The sequence below is a fragment of the Oryzias latipes genome, chromosome 2 (genome assembly GCF_002234675.1).
Source record: "Oryzias latipes chromosome 2, ASM223467v1".
NCBI classification, from domain to species: domain Eukaryota; kingdom Metazoa; phylum Chordata; class Actinopteri; order Beloniformes; family Adrianichthyidae; genus Oryzias; species Oryzias latipes.
The window spans coordinates 11,167,507-11,191,626 of NC_019860.2; the positions used below are offsets into that span (position 1 = coordinate 11,167,507).

General features: G+C 39.6%; 1 protein-coding gene across 1 annotated transcript; it reads right to left on the reverse strand.

Annotated features, from left to right (window-relative positions):
- Positions 1-3,590: 3,590 nt before the first annotated feature.
- LOC105355529 (ALK and LTK ligand 2-like) lies at positions 3,591-23,947 on the reverse strand. Its single transcript, XM_023964431.1, has 6 exons — positions 23,517-23,947; positions 23,041-23,297; positions 17,024-17,077; positions 16,008-16,088; positions 8,409-8,483; positions 3,591-4,167 (listed from the first exon to the last, which is right to left on the reverse strand). Exons 2-5 carry the CDS (start codon positions 23,285-23,287, stop codon positions 8,413-8,415), a joined length of 453 nt encoding a protein of 150 aa, XP_023820199.1. The 5' UTR covers positions 23,288-23,297; positions 23,517-23,947; the 3' UTR covers positions 3,591-4,167; positions 8,409-8,412.
- Between the last annotated feature and the right edge of the window lie 173 nt (positions 23,948-24,120).

Here is a 24,120-nt window from a genome sequence, read left to right on the forward strand (position 1 = left end):
GCAGCGTGAAGAATGAGCTCATATTTTATCATATTATATCATTATTAAGATACAGCACGAACAGCGGCACTGGAAGCTGAGCTGACTTTGTGGGTCTTTATTGGTTTCTCTGTGAAAGTTTGGGTCCCTCAGAAGACATAATTGAACGCATGTCGCCCCCTGTAGATCAAAGTAAATTTTCCTCCAGCAAAAAATTGAGAAATCTCCAAAATAAAGTATTTGATCGTCTTTCACTTTGTAACTCGCACAAAGACGGTATACAAAAGCACACGAGAAGCAGCTGTGACCTCAGCAGACAGCTGTGGTTGGTTCGACTGGGTCTGTGTGACAAGAAAAAGGTGAGCGTCTGCCAAAACAGCAGCGTAGCTATCGGACTGCTAAAACAGACACAAGCATGTGCACACAAACTACTACATTTTGCCCAGTTACATAAAAATCACTGAGGTCCCTTGAACCAACAACAGACTGACAGACCAATCACTTAGCCTAAAGGAAGTGCAGCTGACGTTTTCGGCTAAGTATCATTACTCTAACAAGTTACTAAGACAACGGTGATTACCTTTAAGTATCTTAAAATGTGTCACCTTTTTGACAACTGTTGGGACAAACCCTTCTCTGCAAAATAGAAAAATGCAGACCAGTGTTTGGTAACCACAGGTGGAAATGTGCGTGTGTTTGATGTGCATGAGGACGGTGAATGCTCTGGCACGAGAGGAAATATTCTCTGAAACTGTGCGGCAGCCAAAGTCAACAAAGCAGCAATGCGGTTCGCCCTGTCAGAGGCAAACGGCTCATCCATCCTGCCGCCTCCCTGCAGCACCTCACTGCTCTGCCTCACCCCCAGGCAAGGCAAGATCTCTGTGTACACCCCTTTGGAGATCCTGCATGCAAAGAAAAGCCCTAAAGGCCAGGCAACTTCAGCTGTTGAAAGGTAACAAAATTAAACACCAACTTATTAAAGAAAGCTTTAGAATGACCTCAGAACTGCAACATGAGGAAATTATATAATATAAACCTAAAGAAGTGTAAAGTTATACTAAAACTCTTCTCAAGAGAACATGAATTAAAATCTTGAATTAAAATCTTAACATGAATACCTACTTTCCCTCGGGATTCATAAAGTATCCATCTATCTGAATTCCAGCTAAAATAGCTTTAAATTGACCAAAAGTATCCAGTTATGCTGTATATTCCAAATGGCATAAATACAAGATATCAACAGAACTAATTGATCTATCTTCATAACTCACTGAATCCCTTTCATGGTCACAGGGTTGCTGGAGCCTATACCAGCTACTGTTAGGTGAAGACGGGATACACCCTGAACAGGTTGCCAGGCAGTCCCAACCACACAAACACACTTACATGCACACCTAGGGGCAATTTAGAATAACCAATTAACCTTTGAAGCATGTGGTTGGACTGTGGGGGGAAACCAGAATTCCCAAAGGCAACCCACCCAACCACAAAAAGAACGCAGCTGGGATTTGAACTAGCACCTTCTGCTCTGAGGCGAGACTGCTAACCACTACACCCCCACGCAGCTCTGCAGAAATAAAAAATAAGAACAACAGCTCTGTCTTACTTTAAAGACTTCAACATTTCACATGCCGACTGAGGCCATTAAAGTCTGAGATGAAGAGTTTAGTAATCTGAGTTTGAAATAAACTTGTAGATAGAAGTGAGATGTTGAGATAAATTAAATTTGAAAATGGGTTTTATAATCCCACTAATAATGAAGAATTGTTTTTTTTCCTCGTCTTTCTGTAAAAAATATTATAGTAATCCATGCAACTATTTCTATTTTTTCTGGAAAACGAACTTAACAGCCTACATGTGTTGAGCAACAGATTTCTTTTTGCTTTTGTTCAGTTCACAATGTGTCATACATTTATTTTATTGATTTGCATCTGTATTCTCTTTAAAACAAAAGAAAGCCTTTCATAATAAAAGCAACATACTGATGAGCCTAATTGCAAATTACTTACCTGAAATAAATGTTCATTCTTGAAAACTTCCAACCATATTATCACTTAAAAAAAACGAATTATTTTACTGAAGTCCACCCCCCATATATCAAACGGCTTGGTGGAAAAATGCTATATTTAGTAACAGTCAAACAATAAAAGTCAATAATGACATCACTTTTAAATGTCACTCATGCACTTCCAGTTTCTTTTGACTTGATTTAACTTTTTCCTTTCATGTCTTTAATCACAACTTCTTAAAAACAAAATCGACAAAATTCGCCTTTTACTAGTTCGTATTTTAATTTAAAACTTTGTACAATTCTGTGCTATAAAACCACTATTCCAAATATCTTCATTCTTTACATGTCACCATAAAAACCAGTATATTTTTAAATGCCAATATGAAAATGATGCAGCGTTGTGTCTTTCTTGTTAATGCTATCTCTGCAACTGCTAGATGTCTGAAAAAAGTTTTAGAGTTCAAAAGGGAGAAGTTTGAAAGGGCCTTTACCCTTTAACATCAGGGTTTTAACGGTCTTTGAACTACCAAACCTCAACTATTGACCAAATTAATGCAATTCCATTGGATTCTGATGCTCAGAAATTTCAAGCCCCCTGGCCTTAGGGAAGAAGCTTCTCTCTCAGTCTTTGAAGATACATGGCTCCATCCATCCTCCCACTGAAACAGTGGAGTAGACCTGTGCAGAAAAAACATCCAATAAAATCAACTAACTCCTGCTGTGTTGTTTTAGACCGATTTCTCACTGTTCTCATGATCAGGAGAACCCCGCCAGCTGAGATCTTGTTTGGAGCTCCAGACCTATACGTGGGTCCATGGTCATGTTCTTGTATTTTTGCACAATTGCAGCAACAGTTGCCACCTTATCCCCTACTTCTTGCTTGTGGTTTTGTAGTCCATTCTTGTGCAAGTCTTCCCCCTCAAATCAACTAAAAGCTTTTTAGCTCTTTCACATGTTGGAGAGTTTAGAGTATGACTGATTGACTGGTTCTGTGTAATAGTTACCAGGGGTTCAAATATGTATTTCCCTCAATGATTACGCAAACACATCTACATTAATTCTTTAAAGTTATTTTCTTGATTTTCCTTGGGATTTTCTATCCCTCAATGTTCAAATGAACCATCCATTAGGATGAAAGACTGACAGTTTATTTTTAGGCAGGCAAAAAGAATCAGCAAAGGATCAAATACTTATTAATTTTGCTCTAACTGCACTCAGCGTGCAGGAAACTACAGCTAGAATAAATGCAGCTGGACTCAGCGTTCACACTAACACATCTACTCTGACAGCCCAAACAATGCAGCAGCCCTTAATATAATTAAAATATAATTATGTTGCAAAAATATTTGTCACTCAACACGCCACACCCAACACCATCTACGCTGATTAAACCTAAAGGAATCTTTTTGATGCCAATCAAGGGAAACTAAAAAAAGGTTTAAGTTAAACTTAACATCCAGCCAAAGCTTACCGACAGACACATCATAAAGAGAGCTTTGACCTAAAGCGTTTTTAGGCACCCTGACAGGCTAAACTGAAACAAGTTTCTTCAGGTTTGTCGCTGATCAGAAAAGAACAAAAAGCCTCAGTTTTGCAAACATTTGTATCAAGTCAGTATCTTTATTCCTCTTTCAGTATGTACATATTGCACACAGTATGGCAGCTTCAACAACATAAATATACTGGAAAGTCTTTAGAATTATAGGCCACTCTAGTGTGGCATGTCCCATTTAACTTTTAATAGGTTGACATCAAGGATTAAGGCTGATTTCATCTGTAAAGGAAATCCAGAAAAACACTGAAAACAACATTTGAAGAATTGATGTGGAGCTGCAGTTCTCAAAGCCAAAAAAACAGAAAGTTGCTGCAGAAAAGTTGATTGTAGTTGACGACGAATAGCTTCCTGTCACTCTGGATTTTCTTAGTGTCCAGCAGAAGTTTAACTGAGTGGTTGAGACATGATCAGGGAGTGAAGGACTGTTACTCCAGACGACTGCAAGCGAGTCAAAAATACCAACCAGTGAACTGATTTTGCCAAAAAACAAGCAGTTCCTGCATCATATCAGTTAGACAAAAGTAAAAACTCTTCCACATGGGGTACAAGAGTAGCTGGAAATCAACACATTTCTGGGCTCAATTTCCAACATGTTGTCAGAGCAGCTTCTTTAGTCCAAAGTCTGTAAGAAAACAAACAGAGAAAACCTTTTAGAAGAACACAAAATAATATCTCGTTCCCACAAAATAATTAAGTTGTGCGAACGAAACAGTATCTTGTTCCCCCAAAATAATATTCCGTTCCCACGAAAAAAGTAATTTTTGCAAACAAAATAATTATTTACGTCATATGTCATTCATACACACGGATTGCTGCTTCGCCTACCGGACTTAGCTCCTAGCTTCATAAACACGGATGTGATCAATAGTTGGATTCACAGCAGATTCCTTCACATTTCTGTCTGTGTGTGTCTCATTACATTGCATTGAAGACACGGAGGATGTTTAGAGATCAGATTTATTTATTTAAAAAAAAACAAAAGCATTGGTAATCACGTTTTCATGTCTGGGTTCATTCACATCCTGGTACGCTCTCCGTCCTGCTGCAAATGCCGTTTTCTTTAAAATAAATAAATAAATAAATTTGATCTTTAAAGATCATCCATGTCTTCTGTGCAATGTAATGAGACACACACAGGCAGAAATGTGAAGGTATCTGCTGTGAATCCAAATATTGCTCAAATCTGTGTTTATGAATGCCTTATGACGTGAATGACAAGTTAATGATGGGCTAGGTAGCATGTAGTCAACAAGATGACTGCTAACGAGTATGTTAATAAAAGACAAGTCCTGAATGTTATTATTCCTATTCGACCCTAAACTACAATATCCCATACCGCAGCTGCCCGATTGCCGGCATTACAAGCAAAAGAGCTCTGCGGCGGAGCTAGGAGCTATGTCAGGTGAATCGCTGCGGTATGGCAAAGCACAAAGCTTGGGCATCCTAAATCTTATGACATTTTTCTTATATTCATTGAGACAATAATGAGTTGATCATTCTTGTTTTTTTTTTCTTTTCTTGAACGAATGTGGGTGACAGAGACCCTGAAGTTACTGCTGAAAGCGGCTTTTGCAGCCGGACGGAGAGCATATCCGTGTTTATGAATGACTTATGACGTGAATAATTATTTCGTTCGCACGGATTAATTATTTCGAGGGAACAAAATAGTGCTACGTGGGAACGGAATATTATTTCGTGGGAACAAGATATGTTTTATTTTTTCCATGTCAGGACACGGGCTCCGTAACATTATGATCCAGATGTTTGATATACAAATTTACTTTACTATTTCATTTTTATGATTTGACTTTAATGATGTTTGTAAACCTCACTTTTAGTAGGTTGTTACTTAAAAAATAAATAAAAAAACAGTGGTCCTTATTTGCCTGACTTTGGCTTACAAAATGTTTCAGTTGATCTATTCTGAATTTGTGTCAGGTGTGTTGGAACAGAGACATAAATAAAACTAAAGCCTTAGTCACATGCACCCGTGCGGGTTTCTGCGCTGTCTGGGCCTGTGGAGGGTTGTAGAGAAGAGCGGCTGCATCTTCAGAGGAGTGAAGGTGTGTTTTACAGTTCCTTTGAGGCTTGTGGGGGCACCTCAAGGGATGTCATGAAAATGAAACATACCATTGTCATCTCCATGGTTAAGTGTATTGCAAAGTATTTGTAAAGATAATGTAAGTTGCACGCACCTATTTTGTACAGTTGATGATGTGCTACAGTGCCATTATATTGCACTCACTAGAGTCAGTAGGTGTCAGTAAGGTGCGAGTACTGTCTCCTTACTGACTCAGCATGTACAGTGGGGCAAAAAAGTATTTAGTCAGCCACCAACTATGAGAGAAAAAGTGAAAAAAATTAATCACATTGTCTGATTTTTAAAGAATTTACCAGTAAATTTTGGTGGAAAATAAGTATGTAGTCAATGGTAGAAAATAAGTATTTGGTCACCAACAAACAAGCAGGAATAGTGGCTCTCACAACCCTATAACATCTTCTGTAAGAGGATGCTGTGTCCTCCACTTGTTACCTGAATTAATGGCACCTGTTTGAACTGGCTGTATATATCTAAGAGACACCTGTCCACATCCTCACACTCCAAACTCCACTATGGCCAAGACCAAATAGCTGTCTAAGGACACCAGAAACTTAATTGTTGACCTACACCAGGCTGGGAAGACTGAATCTGCAATAGTGAAGCAGCCTGGTGTGAAGAAATTAACTGTGGGAGCAATTATTAGGAAATGGAAGACATCCAAAACCATTGATCATCTCCCTCCATCTGGAACTGTCCGCAAGATCTCACCCCGTAAGGGTCAAAATGATCACAAGAACAGTGACCAAAACTCCCCGAACCACACAGAGGGACTTAATGAATGACCGGCAGAGAGCTGGGACCAAACTAACAGAGGCTACCATCAGTAACACACTGCGCCGCCAGGGATTCAAATCCTGCAATGTCCCCCTGCTAAAGAAAACACTTGTTCAGGTCTGTCTAAGGTTTGCTAGAGAGCATTTGGATGATTTAGAAGAGGATTGGGAAAATGTCCTATGGTCAGATGAAACCAAAATAGAACCTTTTGTAAGAACTTAACTTGTCCTGTTCAGAGGAGAAAGAATGCTGAGTTGCATCCAAAGAACACCATTCCTACTGGTGGAAACATCATGCTTTGGGATTGTTTTTCAGCAAAGGGATCAGGACGACTGATCCGTGTACAGCAAAGAATGAATGGGGCCATATATTGTAAGATTTTGAGTGAAAACCTCCGTCCATCAGCAAGAGCATTGAAGATGAAACGCGGCTGGGTCTTTCAACTTGACAACCATCCAAAACACACTGCCCGGGTAATGAAGGAGTGGCTTTGTAAGAAGCATTTCAAGGTCCTGGAGTGGTTAGCCAGTCTCCAGATCTCAACCACATAGATAATCACTGGTGGGCGTTGAAAGTCTGTGTTGCCCAGCGGCAGTCCCAAAACACCACTGCTCTAGAGGAGATCTGCATGGAGGAATGGACCAAAATACCAGAAACAGTTTGTGAAAACTTTGTAAAGACTTAAAGAAAAAGTTTGACTGCTGTTATTTCCATCAAAAGATAATATAACAAAGTATTGAGTTAAACTTTTTTTATTGACCGAATACTTTTTTCCCACTATAATTTGCAAATGAATTCTTTAAAAATCAGACAATGTAATTTTCAGGCCTGTCTCATCTTTTTAAGTGGGTGAACTTGCGCAATTGGTGGCTGACTAAATACTTTTTTTGTCCCACTGTATATGCGCATGCACAGGCTGTTAGCGTGATACGGAGGTGCCTGTAGGACATCCATAGAAAGGTCATACAAACTTCACCTTGATTTTCTAATTTCCTTACTTCTAACAGCCAGACTGCATGCAAGAATTGCCCACTTATTAGTCTGGAGGATTTTGTTAGGGTCAAATAATTCAAAAATCTGTACAATACGCCTGTGTCTCACCTACTTCAACCTCAATTATCCTTGCGTGTTGCATAAGTGTTCACTACAACCTGTCACCTGCAGCATGCCAGTAGAAAAATTTTCACAAATGTTTTGGGTCTACGGGCTCACTGAGTGGTGTACAACCTTGATATTTTGTCCAGGCATCCTGCATGCCCCGTATAGGTTTGCCCATTGTTTCACCCACAGGCATTGCTTGTTGGCTTTCCCCACAGCATTATTTTCCCTATAGCTTTTTTCACTTTGACATCCAAAGATTCAACACTTGAGGTCTTTCCAGGCTGCTCTGATTCCACAGGTCTCCGTTATTCTTCTATTTCTGCTTCTGTTTCACGTTTTAACTAAAGTGAAAATGTGAACATCCTTAATCTAAACAATGTGTGTTCAGATTTGTTTAGGGCACTGCTGAATGATTTTTATGTTCTCGTCACCTTGAAACCTCTTCCGTCCCTGTAGGGGTCATTTTATGGTTGAGCCCCAGTACATATTCCCTTAGGTATTGCTTCAAATTTAGACAAAGATGCCATTGTGTTGGAGATGTTGATGTTCTTCCTCTGCGGTCTTGTGGTCTGCACTGAAACAGCTGCTTGCCAGCCGCTCTGCTGTGCAACCTGAGATTTTCTGGATAAAGATGTAATTCAGAGTTTGGTCTTGAACATTGGTCACAACGCAAGCTCCTTTTATCATCAGACTATACTGGCCTAAAGCCCGTAGAATGAATGTGTGAAATATTCTTATTTTTCTTAGGGAAGGACTTTGTGTTATTTTCTCCATGTCTGAACTTTGACCTGTGTGCCGGTGGAACTAACTTTTCCTTATGTAGCCTTAAGCAGAACAGTGTCTACGGTATTTGCTCTGTTAGCTTCAGCGATCACCCTCCATCTCACCGTCTCAGGATGCCTTCTTTGCACAACGAGGGTTCTTCGCCAGTTGAATCAGCAGTTGAGCACATCTTCTATAAACTGCAGGGGAAAGGAAACAAAGAGTGTTTATGTCTGACAGAAAAAAGAGGCACTGAAATGTTTCTAAGGGCAGATAAGACCTCCAGCTGCAGGATCACGAGGACCAGGATGGACTCACTCTAAAGACAGGAAGTTAGTTCCTTAAATTCTTGGTCCTGAGCAAATGCTGTTCAACGTGATAAAAGTAGGATCAGTTTTTCAGATGTTGGCAAAGCGTAGAAATTATCACTGTTACTGCTGCTTATGATCGATTACTGCTAATTTAATAAACTTTATTAGTTCTTAGGGGCAATTTAGGAGGCCTTTTAGAGCTGCATTACAAAAGTATTAAAAAAAACAAACATGAGGGGAAAAGTCCTGCTTTATAGGAGCAAGGTGAAACTAATAAAGTCATCGCTGTGACTTACAGATTTCCAACTCTATACTTTAGCTATAGTGGTATCATAAAGTTTGTAGCTACAGTAATGTACATCTCTGTTATGGCACATACTATTAAATAATATTTATACCATGGTCCGGTTGAATACTCGATTCTGATTGGCTGCTGGGTATGCGTTAAAACCTGATAACCGCACGGTGAAAAAAGAAGTTCCGGTCGGCTAGCTTAAATGATTTGTATCACTGCGCCGGCTTCTGTAAAACAACCTTTTGCTTCATCATCTGGGCAAAAACAAGCGGTAAGCGATTAACTTTCCCTCTGAATTGATGCTTTATTCAACCCATCGGGACGATCAGCATATATATATCGCCGAATCTTGACTGCAGCGGTGGTGCTGCGCGACGCGTACTATATGTTACGTGATGCGGCGCATCACGCATCGCGCCGCATCACGTAACATATAGTACGCTGTTTATGAGAAAAGTGATCCAAATCGAAAAAAAAACAAGAATAAAGTACTAAAACTGATTGAAAAATATTTTTTTTTGTAAATGACCATGGTATAAGCGGGTTAATGGCCTTCGAAGTGTGCGGTTACTACTTTTTAATGCACTTCGCGGAAGCAAAGGACGGTTCAGGCTTCCACGGCCATTAACCCTTACTTAAGACATGCAGCAATACTCTCAATGTACAAGCAGAAAGTAATGGTTGTGATGCTCCGGTGTTATACAGGTGGTAATAGAAGTCATACTAGAAATTTAGATTTCAGTTGACAGGTTGTTTATTATCATTTACAAAGCCTTTTCTGCATAATGAGCTGCAATCGGCTCTCTTTTGTTGCAAGGACACTGCTAATAAAGTTCAATATACACTGGATTCACATTTTTACCATTTTAAAAATATACAATTTTTATACAAGTTGTATCACTTTATTTCTTTTACATGAATCCGCCACATTAAACCAGTCTGTGGTACCAGAGAATGTCTTAAAAATTAAATGTCAAATACTATTTTCATTTTAATTTTAATTAAGTGACAGAATAAGTAGTGTTGAGGAAGGAAATGAAAAGCATTTTGGTGGATTGCTTTTCCGTTTTATTTTTGAGTCAAAAAATGCAGCTTCATTTTGAAAATGAAAAAGCATTTCTGGTTTTGACTTTGCTTTTTATTTATGTCACAGAATTGCTTCCATAGTGGTGCAATAAAGGGTGTGGACTACTGCTTTAAACCAAGCAGTCCATAACTTGACATCCTTAATAACCTACTCAAAACTTTAAAGATTAGTTAAGAAGGTATAGTATTATGGGACGTTTTTGAGGACCACAGCAGAACAATTTCTGTGTTTCTGCACGCCAAGATATTTTTGACAAAGCTATACATCCAATTTGTTGTTAGGTCCAAAAAACCATCCCTGATTGACAGAGGTGATGAGGAAGCACTCTGCGCTTGGTTTATATTCAGACTGCCTTTCAACCCGACATTTCTGTTTTGAACTAAATCCTGTAAACAAAAGCTTGTGACTAGAAAACAGTCATTGGCCAGGAATTATGAGGGCGGGGTAAAGCAATGCAAGAACAAATAATGAAAGTCCTGTCGGGATGGTTCACTTATTCAAACTTGAAATTTCGTTGACCAATTTTAAATGACCGCATCAAAGTCAGGTTACAACATTTTTTGCCTATTCAGACTGAGAAAAACTCAGAGCGAACCGGAGCTCAGTCCAATTGAAAACAAACTGAGGCCACCTTGAAAGATGGGTCCCGGTGTACTCCTGAAAATTTGTTTCGGACCAAACGTGTCCACTCTGAGTACACCTTAAGTCCAAGTCTCAATTCCAAGTCCCCATCTCTGATACGACGCAATTTGGCCTTGCAATGCCTCAGATGTTGCATTAATTGGGTATTATTAATGCACAATCAACACTCTTTGTTATACACAATTAATGCCTCAGCTGTTGCATTAATTGTGTATAATTTTTAGTAAGTTCCCAAAAAATTAAAAAAACCAAACTCAAAGACTTGTGAGTGTAGCCAAAACAGTGTTTGATGAATCTTTGTTCTGCATTGAAATGTACCCTTTGTCAAAGTTAATGTAGGAATGAATCGGTCTGTCTGTTTTCCAACAAGACTTTGTAATTGAAGATAGGCAGCCATAAGTTGCGTTCATTTTGGAAAAGAAACCATGTCAGAAGGTCTGTGAATGAGTCGGCAGTACAGTAAATGTATTTCTGTTTTAGTTAACCAATTAGTACCAGAGCTGTCGCCAGCGACACGAAATAACGCATGCTTTACGAACTGAAGCAGTGATAAGAAGGTTTGCGCTGCGCTGACATCCAACAGCTCATATCCAGAGGGGTTAACTTCTAATTGAAAGATCGCAGGTTCCTCCCTTGCCTACCTATATGTCGAAGTGTCCTTGGGCAAAATACTTAACCTCACATTGCTCCTGGTGGTTATAGCTTGGCACCTATATAAGTCGCTATCAGTGAGTGAATGAAAATGCGTGTGTGTGAGTGAATGGGACTGTAAAGTGCTTTGGGCCTTCAAGTAAAATAGAAAAGCACCATCCAAGTATTCGCCAAGTGGTGCACATCGGCAACACATCCGCTTTTCTTTGCTTCAGAAGCCGTTGGAATTTCCTTAATCTTGTAAACGGTTGTAGAGTTACGGTGATTCAACTCTAAAGCTCCGGTGTACAAGGGTTAAGTTACGGAAAAAAAAAAATTGGCAGCAAAGCAAACATTTTACTTATGAGGGAGGCTGGTTGCATAAGGTGAAACGAGGTGGTGTTGGAGTAAAAGTGATAGTGGAAAACCTTTTACATTCACATGTAAAAACAGAGGCAAACTAAAAAAGGGGCGGCCGTGCAGCGGCAGGGCGGTTGACCCATTATCGTAAGATAGCAGGTTCGATTCCCACTTCGACACACCCATGTGTCAAAGTGTCTTTGGGCAAGACACTGAACCTCTGGTGGGAGGCTGGCTCCAGTGTTCAGCACCGGGGCCACCACCAGTGCGTTAATGGGTGTGTGACTGGGTGAATGGGACTTGAAGAAGGTAGAAAAGCGCTATATAAGTATACGCTTAAAAAGAAAGAGATAGAAAAACTTCAGTTTAAAATGATTACTTTTAGGATCAGCTAACCCTTAAAAGTTGTGTATTTAGAAACCATCGAGTTAGACAACTAGATGGCAAAACCGGGGCAGGTAGTGCAATCTCCTCCACTGCTTTATTCATTGTTAACACGGTACATTAAGTCTTTTCTGTAAACCCACAATGACAGCAACACCCTGTGGTAAAGCTAAGAAAATGGAACCAAAATAAACTATTTCCACTCTTTTGTCTGACAGACATCAGCCAATAATCCGTCAGATTTATGTAAACAATCGACAGACAAGATTGAACGTATCCTGTAACTTTCCCCTTTGACAGAAAAAAAATGCAGCTGCCTTCACAACGTACATCCTTAACACACAGGAATGATTGCGCAGTTTCTACGTTTTTGGCATTTTTCATTTTACGTCTTGCATGGACAGCATTTTGTTTTTTTTGTGGACTTTTTTCAGTATCGAGCTCTTAAAACTCGCAAAGACGGCTGCATGGGGAGAAGTGTAACAACTGTCCAAAAAGAAACACTAGAACCACAAAAAGGCCAAACATCGTGATGTCAGCTGTTTATCCTGCCAACATGTCAGAACAACCATTGTTGGTATAATGCATTCCTTGGACACCAACCATCACAGCCAGATTCCATATTTATCTTGATTTTAAAAAAGGTAAATCAATTTTTTTAAATAAATCCAGCAGAGTGTTAAAGTGCAATGAATATCTATAATCTTAGACTTCATCTGCACATCAACTGAGTTGGACCAATTCAACCATTTTCAGTTTCCATTGAGTGACACAGATCGGTTCAGTTCAGGCTATTACGGTTTCAGATTCGCTGTCACCCTGAAGCTGTTTTCCAACTGCAACATCTTTGTGTCTTTAGATAAAAATGTTGCTATTTTCTTAGAAGCTAGTGTTTCCATTTACACAGTTGCTCAGGCGAGTAGGTCACCACCAACATTTTACATCAAGTACTGTAGGTCCGAGTTCAACTCTCTAGAGGTTTCTTTCTGTGTGGAGGTTGGATGAACAGTGGTGACAATACATCGACTGAAATCAGAAGGTAGTGTGAGTCAATCGTGGGTCATCACAAAGAATACATATTTACAAATAAAAAAAAAGCATCAGCCAACCATCTTTCTCGCAGTGTCTACCAATTGCCCATTGGGATTGGATGCATGTTTGTCCCTGTGTGTGATGAACTGATATCCATGGCGCACCCCGCCTTTACGCATAGACTGCAGTTTACAGATACCCCACACTCCCGTGGTTAGAGTTATGCTTGAGATTTTTAAATCTACTTTACTAAAAATTAACTGTTTTTTTTGTTTTGTTTTTCGTTTGCAAAAACCAATTTGGGTGGGTTCTGAACAAGCGTTTTACATTCCTATTATTTTAAACTTAACACTGTTGAGACTTTCTCTAATGAACTTCATTAAAAACAAACAGAAAATCTGTGTTTTTGACTAACAAACGACATTTCTTTCTAATAAAATCAATCAATATTTTCTATTATCTAGTTTAATATTTGAAAAAAAAGCTAGAGTGCTTGTTTAATTATGACTAGCTTTACCAGTTTTAACAAATGCTCTTAATTATTTCAGCATTTTGCTAAGAGGTTTTTGTTGTAGCATTTTGAGAAGTCTACACGAATATGTAATTAGCATGCATTTCAGGAGAAACAATTCAAAAAAATGCAATAAATGTTCAATAAAACTGCAGTAAACGTGAATCTTTTTACTGACATGATTTAATATGGCTGACTAACTGATTTTACAGCAAACTCATCCTGGGATCATGGAGTAACATCAACATTCTGATAATCTCTCTCTCTTTTTTTTTAGATCTGTAGTGCATCTCCTTTACCAAAATGTAAACATCAAATGTCTTGAGTCTGCATTCACATGTAACCACTTATATTGATATAGTTTTTTAAAGTAAGAAGAGAGAAAAATCACTCTAAAAAGAAATACAGCGTGCAGGGAGCATTGAATGTCCTTAATCACTGGATAGTAATCTCCAGATAGAAAGATGTACACACATTTTGTGCACACATGCACTTCTGAAATCTCCAACACAAACACTAAACGACATGCATGATTTAAAATCATAAGAGCTGCTGCTGTCCTAACACGATTACATTGATAACTGTGTTTGGTATTGCAGTTATGTGTTAAAACATGCCTTATCCTGCTGTGGATCTCCAACTCTGCAGTGACAAGGCACAGCAGCAGACAATGAAAGGAGTCGGCCCGGCAGCAAGTAATTGCATTTAAAGTCATGTAAATTAGGACATCTAATGTGTCAAGTTTAATTCTTATTGATCCAGGGTTCATTTTAAACAAGAGTTTCTTTGTCGTCAGGGCCCACCATCCTGCATGTTTACCTGCACATCTGACATATAATGACTGTCATTATCTGGTCTCTGCGGAAATTTATGTTGAGCTGAATCAGCTGTGTTCAGACGTGGTGATGAAAGATGGAGGCCCCGGAGGACCACACTTAAGATAACTACCGTATTTTGTGTCCTATGGTCTATTTTGGAATTTATGTCGTATATAAGGCGCACCGAACTATAAGGCGCATTTTGGGAGACAAAAGAGTCGGAAATAAGTCTGTCAGTCAGATTTTATTAACCGTTTTCACATGAACTCTAGAACTTGTTTGTGACATGCTACACATTAGCCATGTTAGCAGAATCCATTTAACTCCCAACCTTGTTAGCAACACATAAAAAACAAACTGATATTGCTATATATAACGTTAATGCAACTATGCTAACTCTTAACCTTGATAGTTAAACATAAAAAAACTAGGGGTGTCACTGCATTTAATGTATTAGAGTCAAATTAGAGCATTATTTTTACTTTTTTATTGCATTAATCTCATTTTGAATCTATAACTATTATATGTACTCTAATACAAACAAGGATCCAACTGTTTACTTGCATGAACATTTTATTTGAACTCAGTTGAAAACACATTGCCTTCCAGCGTTTGTCTTGGTGTGCACGTATGCAGCACATGCTAACTCCCAATGTGTTCGTTATCATAGATTAATGGGGTACACCACATAGAACTGATCGGTTAAGTCAACTTAAAAATTATGGTATTAATAAAAAGTTTGTGGTCAATATATTTTGGATTGCTCAGAAAAGTGTTCCTACGTTTTATGTGTTAAATTAGATAACTCTTGACCTGATGTTTTCTTCTATTTTTTTTTTTTAATTGTTCAAAATAAAAAAATAAAAAACCTTGTTGGTGTAAAAGTAAAGGTTGGAAGTCTGTTAATAAGAAAGCTTCATGAAGCCGTTTTTTTAGTTGTATTTTAGTCTTTTACTGCGCCACAATGTCTAATTAGACTAATAAATAACAGGTCATGATTGTCTAATTGCACAAAAAAAAATGTAATAGCATAACAGCACCAAAAAAAACACACTTTGCCATTGCTATATGTTAGCTGCATTAGTGTATTAACAATACTTGTAACTCCCAACCTTGGAAGTAGTTAGCCGTGTTACTGTTATTACAATAACACCAAACCTTGTTTCAGCAAGAAAAAATTTTTTTTTGACGTTTTAATGTAACCCTTGTGCTATCCTAGCCACTTTACCATTGGGAGTTGGGTCATCTAGACCCACTAGAGCTCTCAACCTTTTTTCTTCAATGATTTGAGAACCTCACTGGTGTCCATGGATTACATGAAATCTTTCCACCTTTATCTACATTTGTCATGGTAGGGAGAACACATCAATGGAAGGGGGGGTCATCTAAGATAGCACAAGGGTTAAATAAGGTTTTAAGGTGCCCCTTTTATAATGTGGAAAATGTATATACTTTAAAACTTCAATTTGCACTTCGTTTGGAAAAAAACAGATCAGATCTATTCCCATTTTCAGTGTAGCCTGATATTTTTAGCATTTGAGTGTTTTTAACAGCAATTTTTGATAATAAAACTGCACTTTTTTGAGTGAGGGTCTTTTTTCAGAAGCACATTCTCAGATTTAAACCGACAAACACTTAAACAACCAATACTCACAAGCTGGTACTGTGCATTCCCTGGTGTTGTTGTAAAGTCTATAAAATTGTTTCCGGCACTTTGGGTCGAAGTAGAGAGGACCTGAGGGCAAAAGGAAGAATAAAGTAACAATTTTCTCAGGTGGGCTATAAATCTTTTAATGACTGAAACAAAAGCATCATCACTTGCATTTAACCACAACTTTCAGAAACATTGTGGCTTTTAATCCATTTAATCACAAGTTTGGAATGGAGCAAGTGGGAATTTGCTGCTTTTTTTTTTCAACATGTTCTTGAGGCATTTTTCTGATGATGAAGGGCAGATATAAAGAAAATTAAGTTCAACGTTTCATGTCTAAGTATTTCTTTATTCAAATTTTTGTAAAACAGGAGCAGACGGCTGGATAGCTCCAATACAGCTCGCCATTTTTGCTGCACATCTAATGTTAAGTTGGGGTTGTGAGGGGCTGTAAGCTATCAGGAGAGCATGTAAACGGAGAGCTTTCTGTAACAGGGAGGGGAAGGGGGGTGGGCACACTCTGCGCCAACACTTCCCGCCCGCAACTCAGAGGGGAATTTCTACTGAACTACAGCTGCTCTGCAGAAAATGTCCTAGGAAACAACACAGGGTTTTTTTGTGTTGTTTTTCCTATAAACAAATAATCATAAATAAAAGACCACTGGGACCGCTTTTACAATAGATCAAAAGATGATCGGAATGATAAATGCTAAAAGAAGAAACTACACCCTTGGCTTGAGGGAAAAAAAGCGATGAATCAAATTGATCTTCACTTAGAAAATACAATATCAATATAAAATCTATGGATTTTTTTTCTTGTTTGTCAGAAAACACCTTTTTAATCTGTCACGTGCACGTTAAGAGACGGCAAAAACATCTCCCGACTTGCTGTCAGTGTGTAATGACTAGAGCCCTGCAGCAGGGTTATAAAGTTCCACCAACCCACATTTAAAGCATATACCGTAATCTGCTATTTTTTTTTTTTTTAGTATTTCCTTAATGTGCTGCTTTGTTCATACCTGTTATGTGAATGATGAACTTTTCCTTTTGTTGTGAATCTCTGGAGTGACTTTCTGCAAACAAACAACAAAAAAAACAACTTAAAAAAAAAATTATATATATATCTGCAATAACAACCATTTTTGCAGGGCTTTACCACTAATTTACAACCCTGAGTCCATTTTCTTCTGTTTTTCACATATTTGTCAAGAGAAACAATTTCCACAAAAAATACGGTTTATTAATTTGCTAAAAAATTAATTCAGCAGAAATTATCCACCAAAAGCCAGGAGCGTTTTTGACACAATGACACCCCACCTCAATATTTTTCTTTTTCTTTTAGTGTTTTTATGAAAGTTGTACAGATGCATCCTAAACTGATCTCTCTACCACTTGGTCTTTGCAATTTTGCATTTTTATCCAAAGGGCTGCACAGTGGTTGGTGATTATTGGCAATTTTTTCAGGGTGTACTCAACATTCACCAAGCAGTAGCTGGGATAGGCTCCAGCAACCCCATGACCCTGACTGTGGATAGATGGATGGATGGGTGGATGATGGATGGATGGATGAATGAATGAATGAATGAATGAATGAATGAATGAATGAATGAATGAATGAATGAACGAATGGATGAATGAATGAATGAATGAATGAATGAATGAATGAATGAATGAATGAATGAATGAATGAATGAATGAATGGATGGAAGGATGAATGGTTAGATGAATGGATGGATAGATGGATGGATAGATGGATAAATGAATGAATGAATGAATGAATGAATGAATGAATGAATGAATGAATGAATGAATGAATGAATGAATGAATGAATGGTGGAAGGATGGATGGTTAGATGAATGGATGTATAGATGAATGGATAGATGGATAAATGAATGAATGAATGAATGAATGAATGAATGAATGAATGAATGAATGAATGAATGAATGAATGAATGAATGAATGAATGGATGGTTCAATGAATGTATGGAAAGATGGATGGATGGATGGATAGATGGATAAATGAATGAATGAATGGATGGTTCAATGAATGGATGAATGGATGGATGGATGGATGGATGGATGGATGGATGGATGAATGGATGGATGGATGGATGGATGGATGGATGGATGGATGGATGGATATATAGATTGATGAATGAATGAATGAATGAATGAATGAATGAATGAATGAATGAATGAATGAATGAATGAATGAATGAATGAATGAATGAATGAATGAATGAATGGATGGATGGATGGATGGACTTTTATCCAAAATAACTAACAGGTGTCTTCATCTGAGGACAAACTGACTTCAAGTGTCTTACATATAGACACAATGGCCCTTTGGATTAAGCTCTGGTCATCAAATCACATCACTTGAATGTTTTCTTTATAGTAGATTTATGCATGTGCACATCTATAAGTCTCCCTAAAATGAAGCGAAAGTCAAAAAGAACTTAAGGCTTATTTGTTTTCAAGCTGATGCCTGCAGATGTGGATGTTCAGTTGAGGTTAACCACCCGTGCAGCTCAGCTATCTTTGTGCTTTTGTGCTTTTTATTTTGTGTTTATATGCCAAAATCATCAAATCACAACTAAAGGAAGACACCAAAAAAAGCCGTCTTAAGTCCTCTTCTTTTACATCCCTTTTCCCAATGATGTCTGTAAAATAACAAGAACTAAAAATCACTTAATAAAGAGTCAGTAGAAAACTTGACAAATTTGGATGCTTTTAAAACCTTACCACCCGCATCAGCGGGTTGAAAGAAAAAAAAAAGTTGGAAAAATTAGGATATGAAGAAACCTATCATGGTCGACCTTGTGACACAGCCGGGGAAAACTTTGCGTGCCTCTGCTCCCACAAGAAAACCGTTGTTTCCGACACAAAGTTCAGCTCCAAAGTTTACCGCTCAGTATCAGGCGGCACAGACCTCTGAAGAATCCAACCAGACTCACAAAGATCACTTTTTGAGAAGATGGAGGTCAGCGTGTGTTGTTAAGCTTAAAAAAATGTACGAAAAAACCATCTCCGTCCTCATGAGAAGTTGAGTCAGCAGTGGAGCTATAAATGGGAACGATGGGGAGTTTTTGTTTTTTGTTTTTTTTAAATAAGGATGGATACAGTGAATAGAGATGATTTTCAGGTCACGACCTCATCTGAACTATGATGTTTTTCCCATGATGCAGTATGTCTGCCTGTATATCAGACACACTCCAATGCTATCAAACCAGAGGCTGTCAAAAAGATAAGATACTTGAGTTCTTGTTTAAGGGTCAACGTTGATGTTTTAAAAGTGACGTAAAAAATAAGCAACCAGCACGGTCCATAAATTCTAAGACTCCAGAAAGTTCTGATCTCCTTATCAGGAGTTCTTGAAATTTTAAACAAATCCATTTTAATGGGGATTGTAGAGTTTATATTAGCTTCATATTACTCCCCCATGCAAAGGGGTGACCATTTCTTAAGGCTTTATTCAATTATCTGCAACAAACAGTGATGAAAACATCGCCAAACCAGCCATACTTTAGCAGCTGCTTTTATAAGCAGTCACTGCAACCCATCTTATCTCCCGCTCTTTCTTCAAGATCATCATGCCTCATCAGCTTTTAAGAAATGTAAAATTCCAAGTCCCTCTTTTTATTTAAAGCCAAGTGAGACCAGATCTTCTCCTGGGTGAAGAGATATCACCCTTTTTGAATTGTTGGGTTGTTGTTGATTATAGGTGAGATACCAATGGGGAAAGGATACAAAGTGCAGCTAGATGGCATCTGTCTGTGAAGTATAAAAATCAGTCACAATCACTGTCAAGAGCCCCATTAAGTTGCTTTCACAGTAGGATGGTCCTGTGGACTCGGTTTCGTCTGGTTTGGTTTGCTTTCAAACACTATGAAGCGTTGTAGAGACTGAAGCAAACCAAACTGCCCGGAAAAAGGTTGCAATTCCACATGCGGATCACTTGGGAGCAGTATTGCCTGAGCAAGAGGGAAGAATACAAAGAAAAAAAGGCTTAGTCCACCTAATCCTCCATTTACTCATTTTAGTACATTTCTGCACTTTGGGGAGACAGTTTAGCTTGTTCTGGTTTGCAGCGCCTTCCGTCTGTGAAACCAGGGTTCGAATCCGGGCTGCTCCCTATTCCCTTCTCTGCTTCTGTGCCAGTCCCAAGCCCGGATAAATTGAGGAGGTTGCGTCAGGGAGGGCATCCGGCATAAAACATTGCCAAGTTAACCATGCGACTCATCCTCAAAGGAGAGATTGTTTTGCTGTGGCGACCCCTAATGGGAAAAGCCGAAATGGAAATAAGTACATTTATGCACTTTGGTCCACTCTGGCATTACGTTTGGTCCATACCAAGACCACATCTTCTGTTCCTGATTTGACACAAACTTGAAGGTACAAAATGATGCAGTTCCTCAAAAGACCAGAGGAGGCTGGTTTCAAGAAGGAATAATTTTCCACTGATGTCCATTTTTTCTCAATCATAACTACTATGAACTCTTCTTGTAACCCTTGTGCTATCCTAGGCACTTTAACATTGGGAGTTGGGTCATCTAGACCCACTAGACAGTGCTCTGAACCTTTTTTCTTCAATGATTTGTGATCTTCACTGATGTCCATGGATTACATGAAATCTTTCCACCTTTATCCACCTTTGTCATGGTAGGAATAACACGTCAATGCAAGGGTGGGGTCATCTAAGAAAGCACAAGGGCTAATTAAAAAGTGAGTGGACTCATCAACAAAACTCACTGTTTGGTGACATTTTGGAACATTTTGGCAAAGTAAAGTGCTAAAAAGGAAATGTGCCCATTCCACTTCGGGGTTCAGTTTTTGCTGTTCGGAAAACTCTGTTTTTTGTCAGATTGTCCGTCCAGTGAACATGTGGGCACAGTTAGCACCAGAGTTAGGTGAACTTTTACACTTGCAAAATAAACAGCGTAGTTAAAGAAACAACCTCTAGTGCCTCCCTTTTCTCCGCTGGCACAATTTTTAGTGGACCACTAAAAAGAGCTGTTGACCTCAACTGTGGATAATGTTGGTTCAGTGGTAAAAATATTTTAAGGATCTCCTCAATCCTGCTGATACCCCTTACAGTATGTTGAGAAAGCAGAGGATGGGGACTAAGGGGTAAATCATCCAGGCTAAAGCCTCTGAGGTAGTAGAAAAGCTCTCGGGGGCTCCTCAGTTGCCGGTTCGGTTCATAATCTATGGACAGAATTCTTAGGCACAAAAGGGGGGTGGAGGGGGTCTGGTTTGGGAACCACAGGATTTCCTCTCTGCTCTTTGCAGATGATGTGCCCGTTCACTTCATTGAGCCAGGATATCTAGCATGCCATGCAGCCGAGTTTGAAGCCCCTAGTTACTTAGGGTCTTGTCCACCAGTCAGCTTCCACTGTTATGCTGTCATTGTGCCGGGCCGTCTTGGTGACAAAGGAATCTGATTAAGGAACCAAAGCTCTAAATTTACCAGTCGATCTATGTTCCTCCATTTCGAGAGGAGCCAATTGATTTGGTTCAGGCATCTGGTCCAGATGCCTCCCTGGGGAGGTGTCCCGGGCATGTCCCACTGGGCGGAGGCACTGAGGAAGACCTAGGACACTCTGGAGAGACTAGGTCTCTCGACTGGCCTGAGTTCACCCCAGGGTCCCCCCAGAGGAGCTAGAGGAAGTGGTCAGGGAGAGAGAAGTTTGAGCATTTTTGCTTAGACTGCTGCCCCTGATACCCCGTCTCGAATAAGTGGAAGAAGATGGATTGATGGATGGATGGATGGATAGATGGATGCATGGTTGGTTTCAGAAACAATTGTATCAAAAATGTTTTAAATAGAGATAATTGCATTAAATTATTTACTTTATCTCTTCATCTAATTACCAACCTTGCTTTTTTAATCGTCACACTAAAAGCAAATGAAAATTCTTGCATGGGCTTCACCTTTAAATCTCAGGTGCAAAGGGCTAAAGCTAAAGTTCACATGGCTTCAGAATAACCCTGCTCCATTTTTGTGACCACTTGGAAGAACTCAGATAGAAAACAGTAGCCTAAGGGACTTCTGCAAAAAAGAAACCACAAAGGGAGTCAAGACGTTTGAGGCTCCAAGCGTTTTCAGACAACAAGTTCATTTATAAGGTTTTTACTATTTTACGGCCGTGCAAAAGCCAACTGCAAAAACATGTGCTCTACAGGCGGAATGAAGATGCTTACAATTTGTTTTTGTGCTGATATGTGATCCCACTTTGTTTCATTTTTAATTTTAGAACTGAATTAAAACATAAACGGACGTGTTTGTTTTCTTTGAAGGGTTTCACAGTGCAGGCCTGCTGGTCTGTTAGTAGAAGCGAGAAGATCGATTTTCTATAGCACTGATGTTTGACAACCAAATGAAAGTGTTTATGTGAGATGCTGACTTATTTTCCTGGTGTTGACAGAATATTTTCCGACTGCATCAGCGCAGCCAATGTAAATATCTGATGGGTTAAGTGGGTTTTATCTGAGACATCCAAAGGAAAAAAAAGTTCTTAAGCATCCATGACTGAAGGATAGAGGTGTCTCTACTGAAGCATTTCTGCTGTTTCTGTACCACCTGTTCTGAGATGCCTAAATTGAGGCTGCCCTGCATTTTTTAAATTTAAGGTAAACATTTTTTGCATTTGTAGGAACATTCCACATTAAAATATGAGTTAAATCTGTAAATGACTAAAGTTTTCTATGTTTTAGTGGTTCCTAATGCAAAGAACCAAAAAGCAAGCATTATGTACTTAGTTCATCCGTGAAGGAATGGACCCACTTCAGAAAAGCCAAGGACCATATAGTGCTATAATGAGGGTTTATTTATCCAACCAAATTCTTGTTTTTTTTATATATGAACATATTTTTGGGTAACTTTTTGGAGCAAAACTAATCTTTTGGGTTATAGTATTTCTATTAAACCCAATTTATGTTTTCCTGAGTTGGTCCCTGAGTTGTTCCCTTTATAACCTTGGAGCTAGGTTAAAAACATCCCAACATGGGACCGCTCTGTCATCAGTACTGACCCGCTCTGTGGTGTTGTCTGTTCCTCCTCTCATTGCCCCTAAATCCGCGTCCCGTGAGTATTACTGGGTTCCTGTGTTTGCGGCCAGCTTGCTCCATCATTTCGCGTCCGTCCCCGGAGCGCTCCCCGCGCGCGCCGGAGCCGCGGTGACGCGGCGTTGCGCCGCATCGTCCCGATGACAGGAGCACCAGGAGCAGGAGAAGAAAGAGAAGGAGCGCGGAGAGGACCGGGGGCCGCAGGAACAGCATCACTGTGGACCTGTGAGGGGCGCGTCAGGAGGTGTTAGATGCGCGCTTCGCCTCACTGGCGCCAAATCTCAACTTTTCAAACTTGACATAGGAAAACGCGTTTCCACGTGTGTCCCTTTATCCATTAATCTTTAATTTTTATTGATCTTTTTATTGGAGGTGTTGCCGTAAACTAAAGCATATCTTTGAACACACACAGCTACTCCCTCTGTGCAGACCGGTTTCTCACCTCTCCTCGTCGCGCGCCACTATGCGCCTCCGTCTCCCCGGCGCACCGTTTTCTGAATCCGGGCACTACCTCGCTGCTTCTCCTGTGAACTCGTCGCTGCGTGTATTTGTTCTCGGTTTATACCAGGTTAGTCTCTGAGTGGCATGCCAAGCGCGTGGGCACGGTGGCATCTTATTCCAGTGGGTGGAGGCGGCGGAGCGCGTAGAGTGGATCAGTGACCATCATTATTCTCACATGCCGGCCCTTCCCTGAGCAGCCTCATGACTGATGTGGACCCCGCTGGAGAAGACCCGATCCTGCGTTTGGCACACCAGCTGTTACCTCTGGATCCCCCTCCAGATGGGGACAAATTGGCTCTGAGTGCTCCGCACGCTGTTATCTCCTTTCTCTGTAAAACAACCCACTGCGCCCCCCCTTTTCAAGCGTGCAACTTTTCCTGATCACGGAAATGAGGAGGAGAAGGAGGCGCGTGCGCGCCGCAGAAACTATAACAGAGTGCGTTTAGTTTCTGCCTGTGGCGCACCACTCCCTCTTAGTGGATGTAGATGAAAATGTCCTTGATTGCAGGATTGACGGGTTGATCTTGATCTCTCTGAGCACTTTT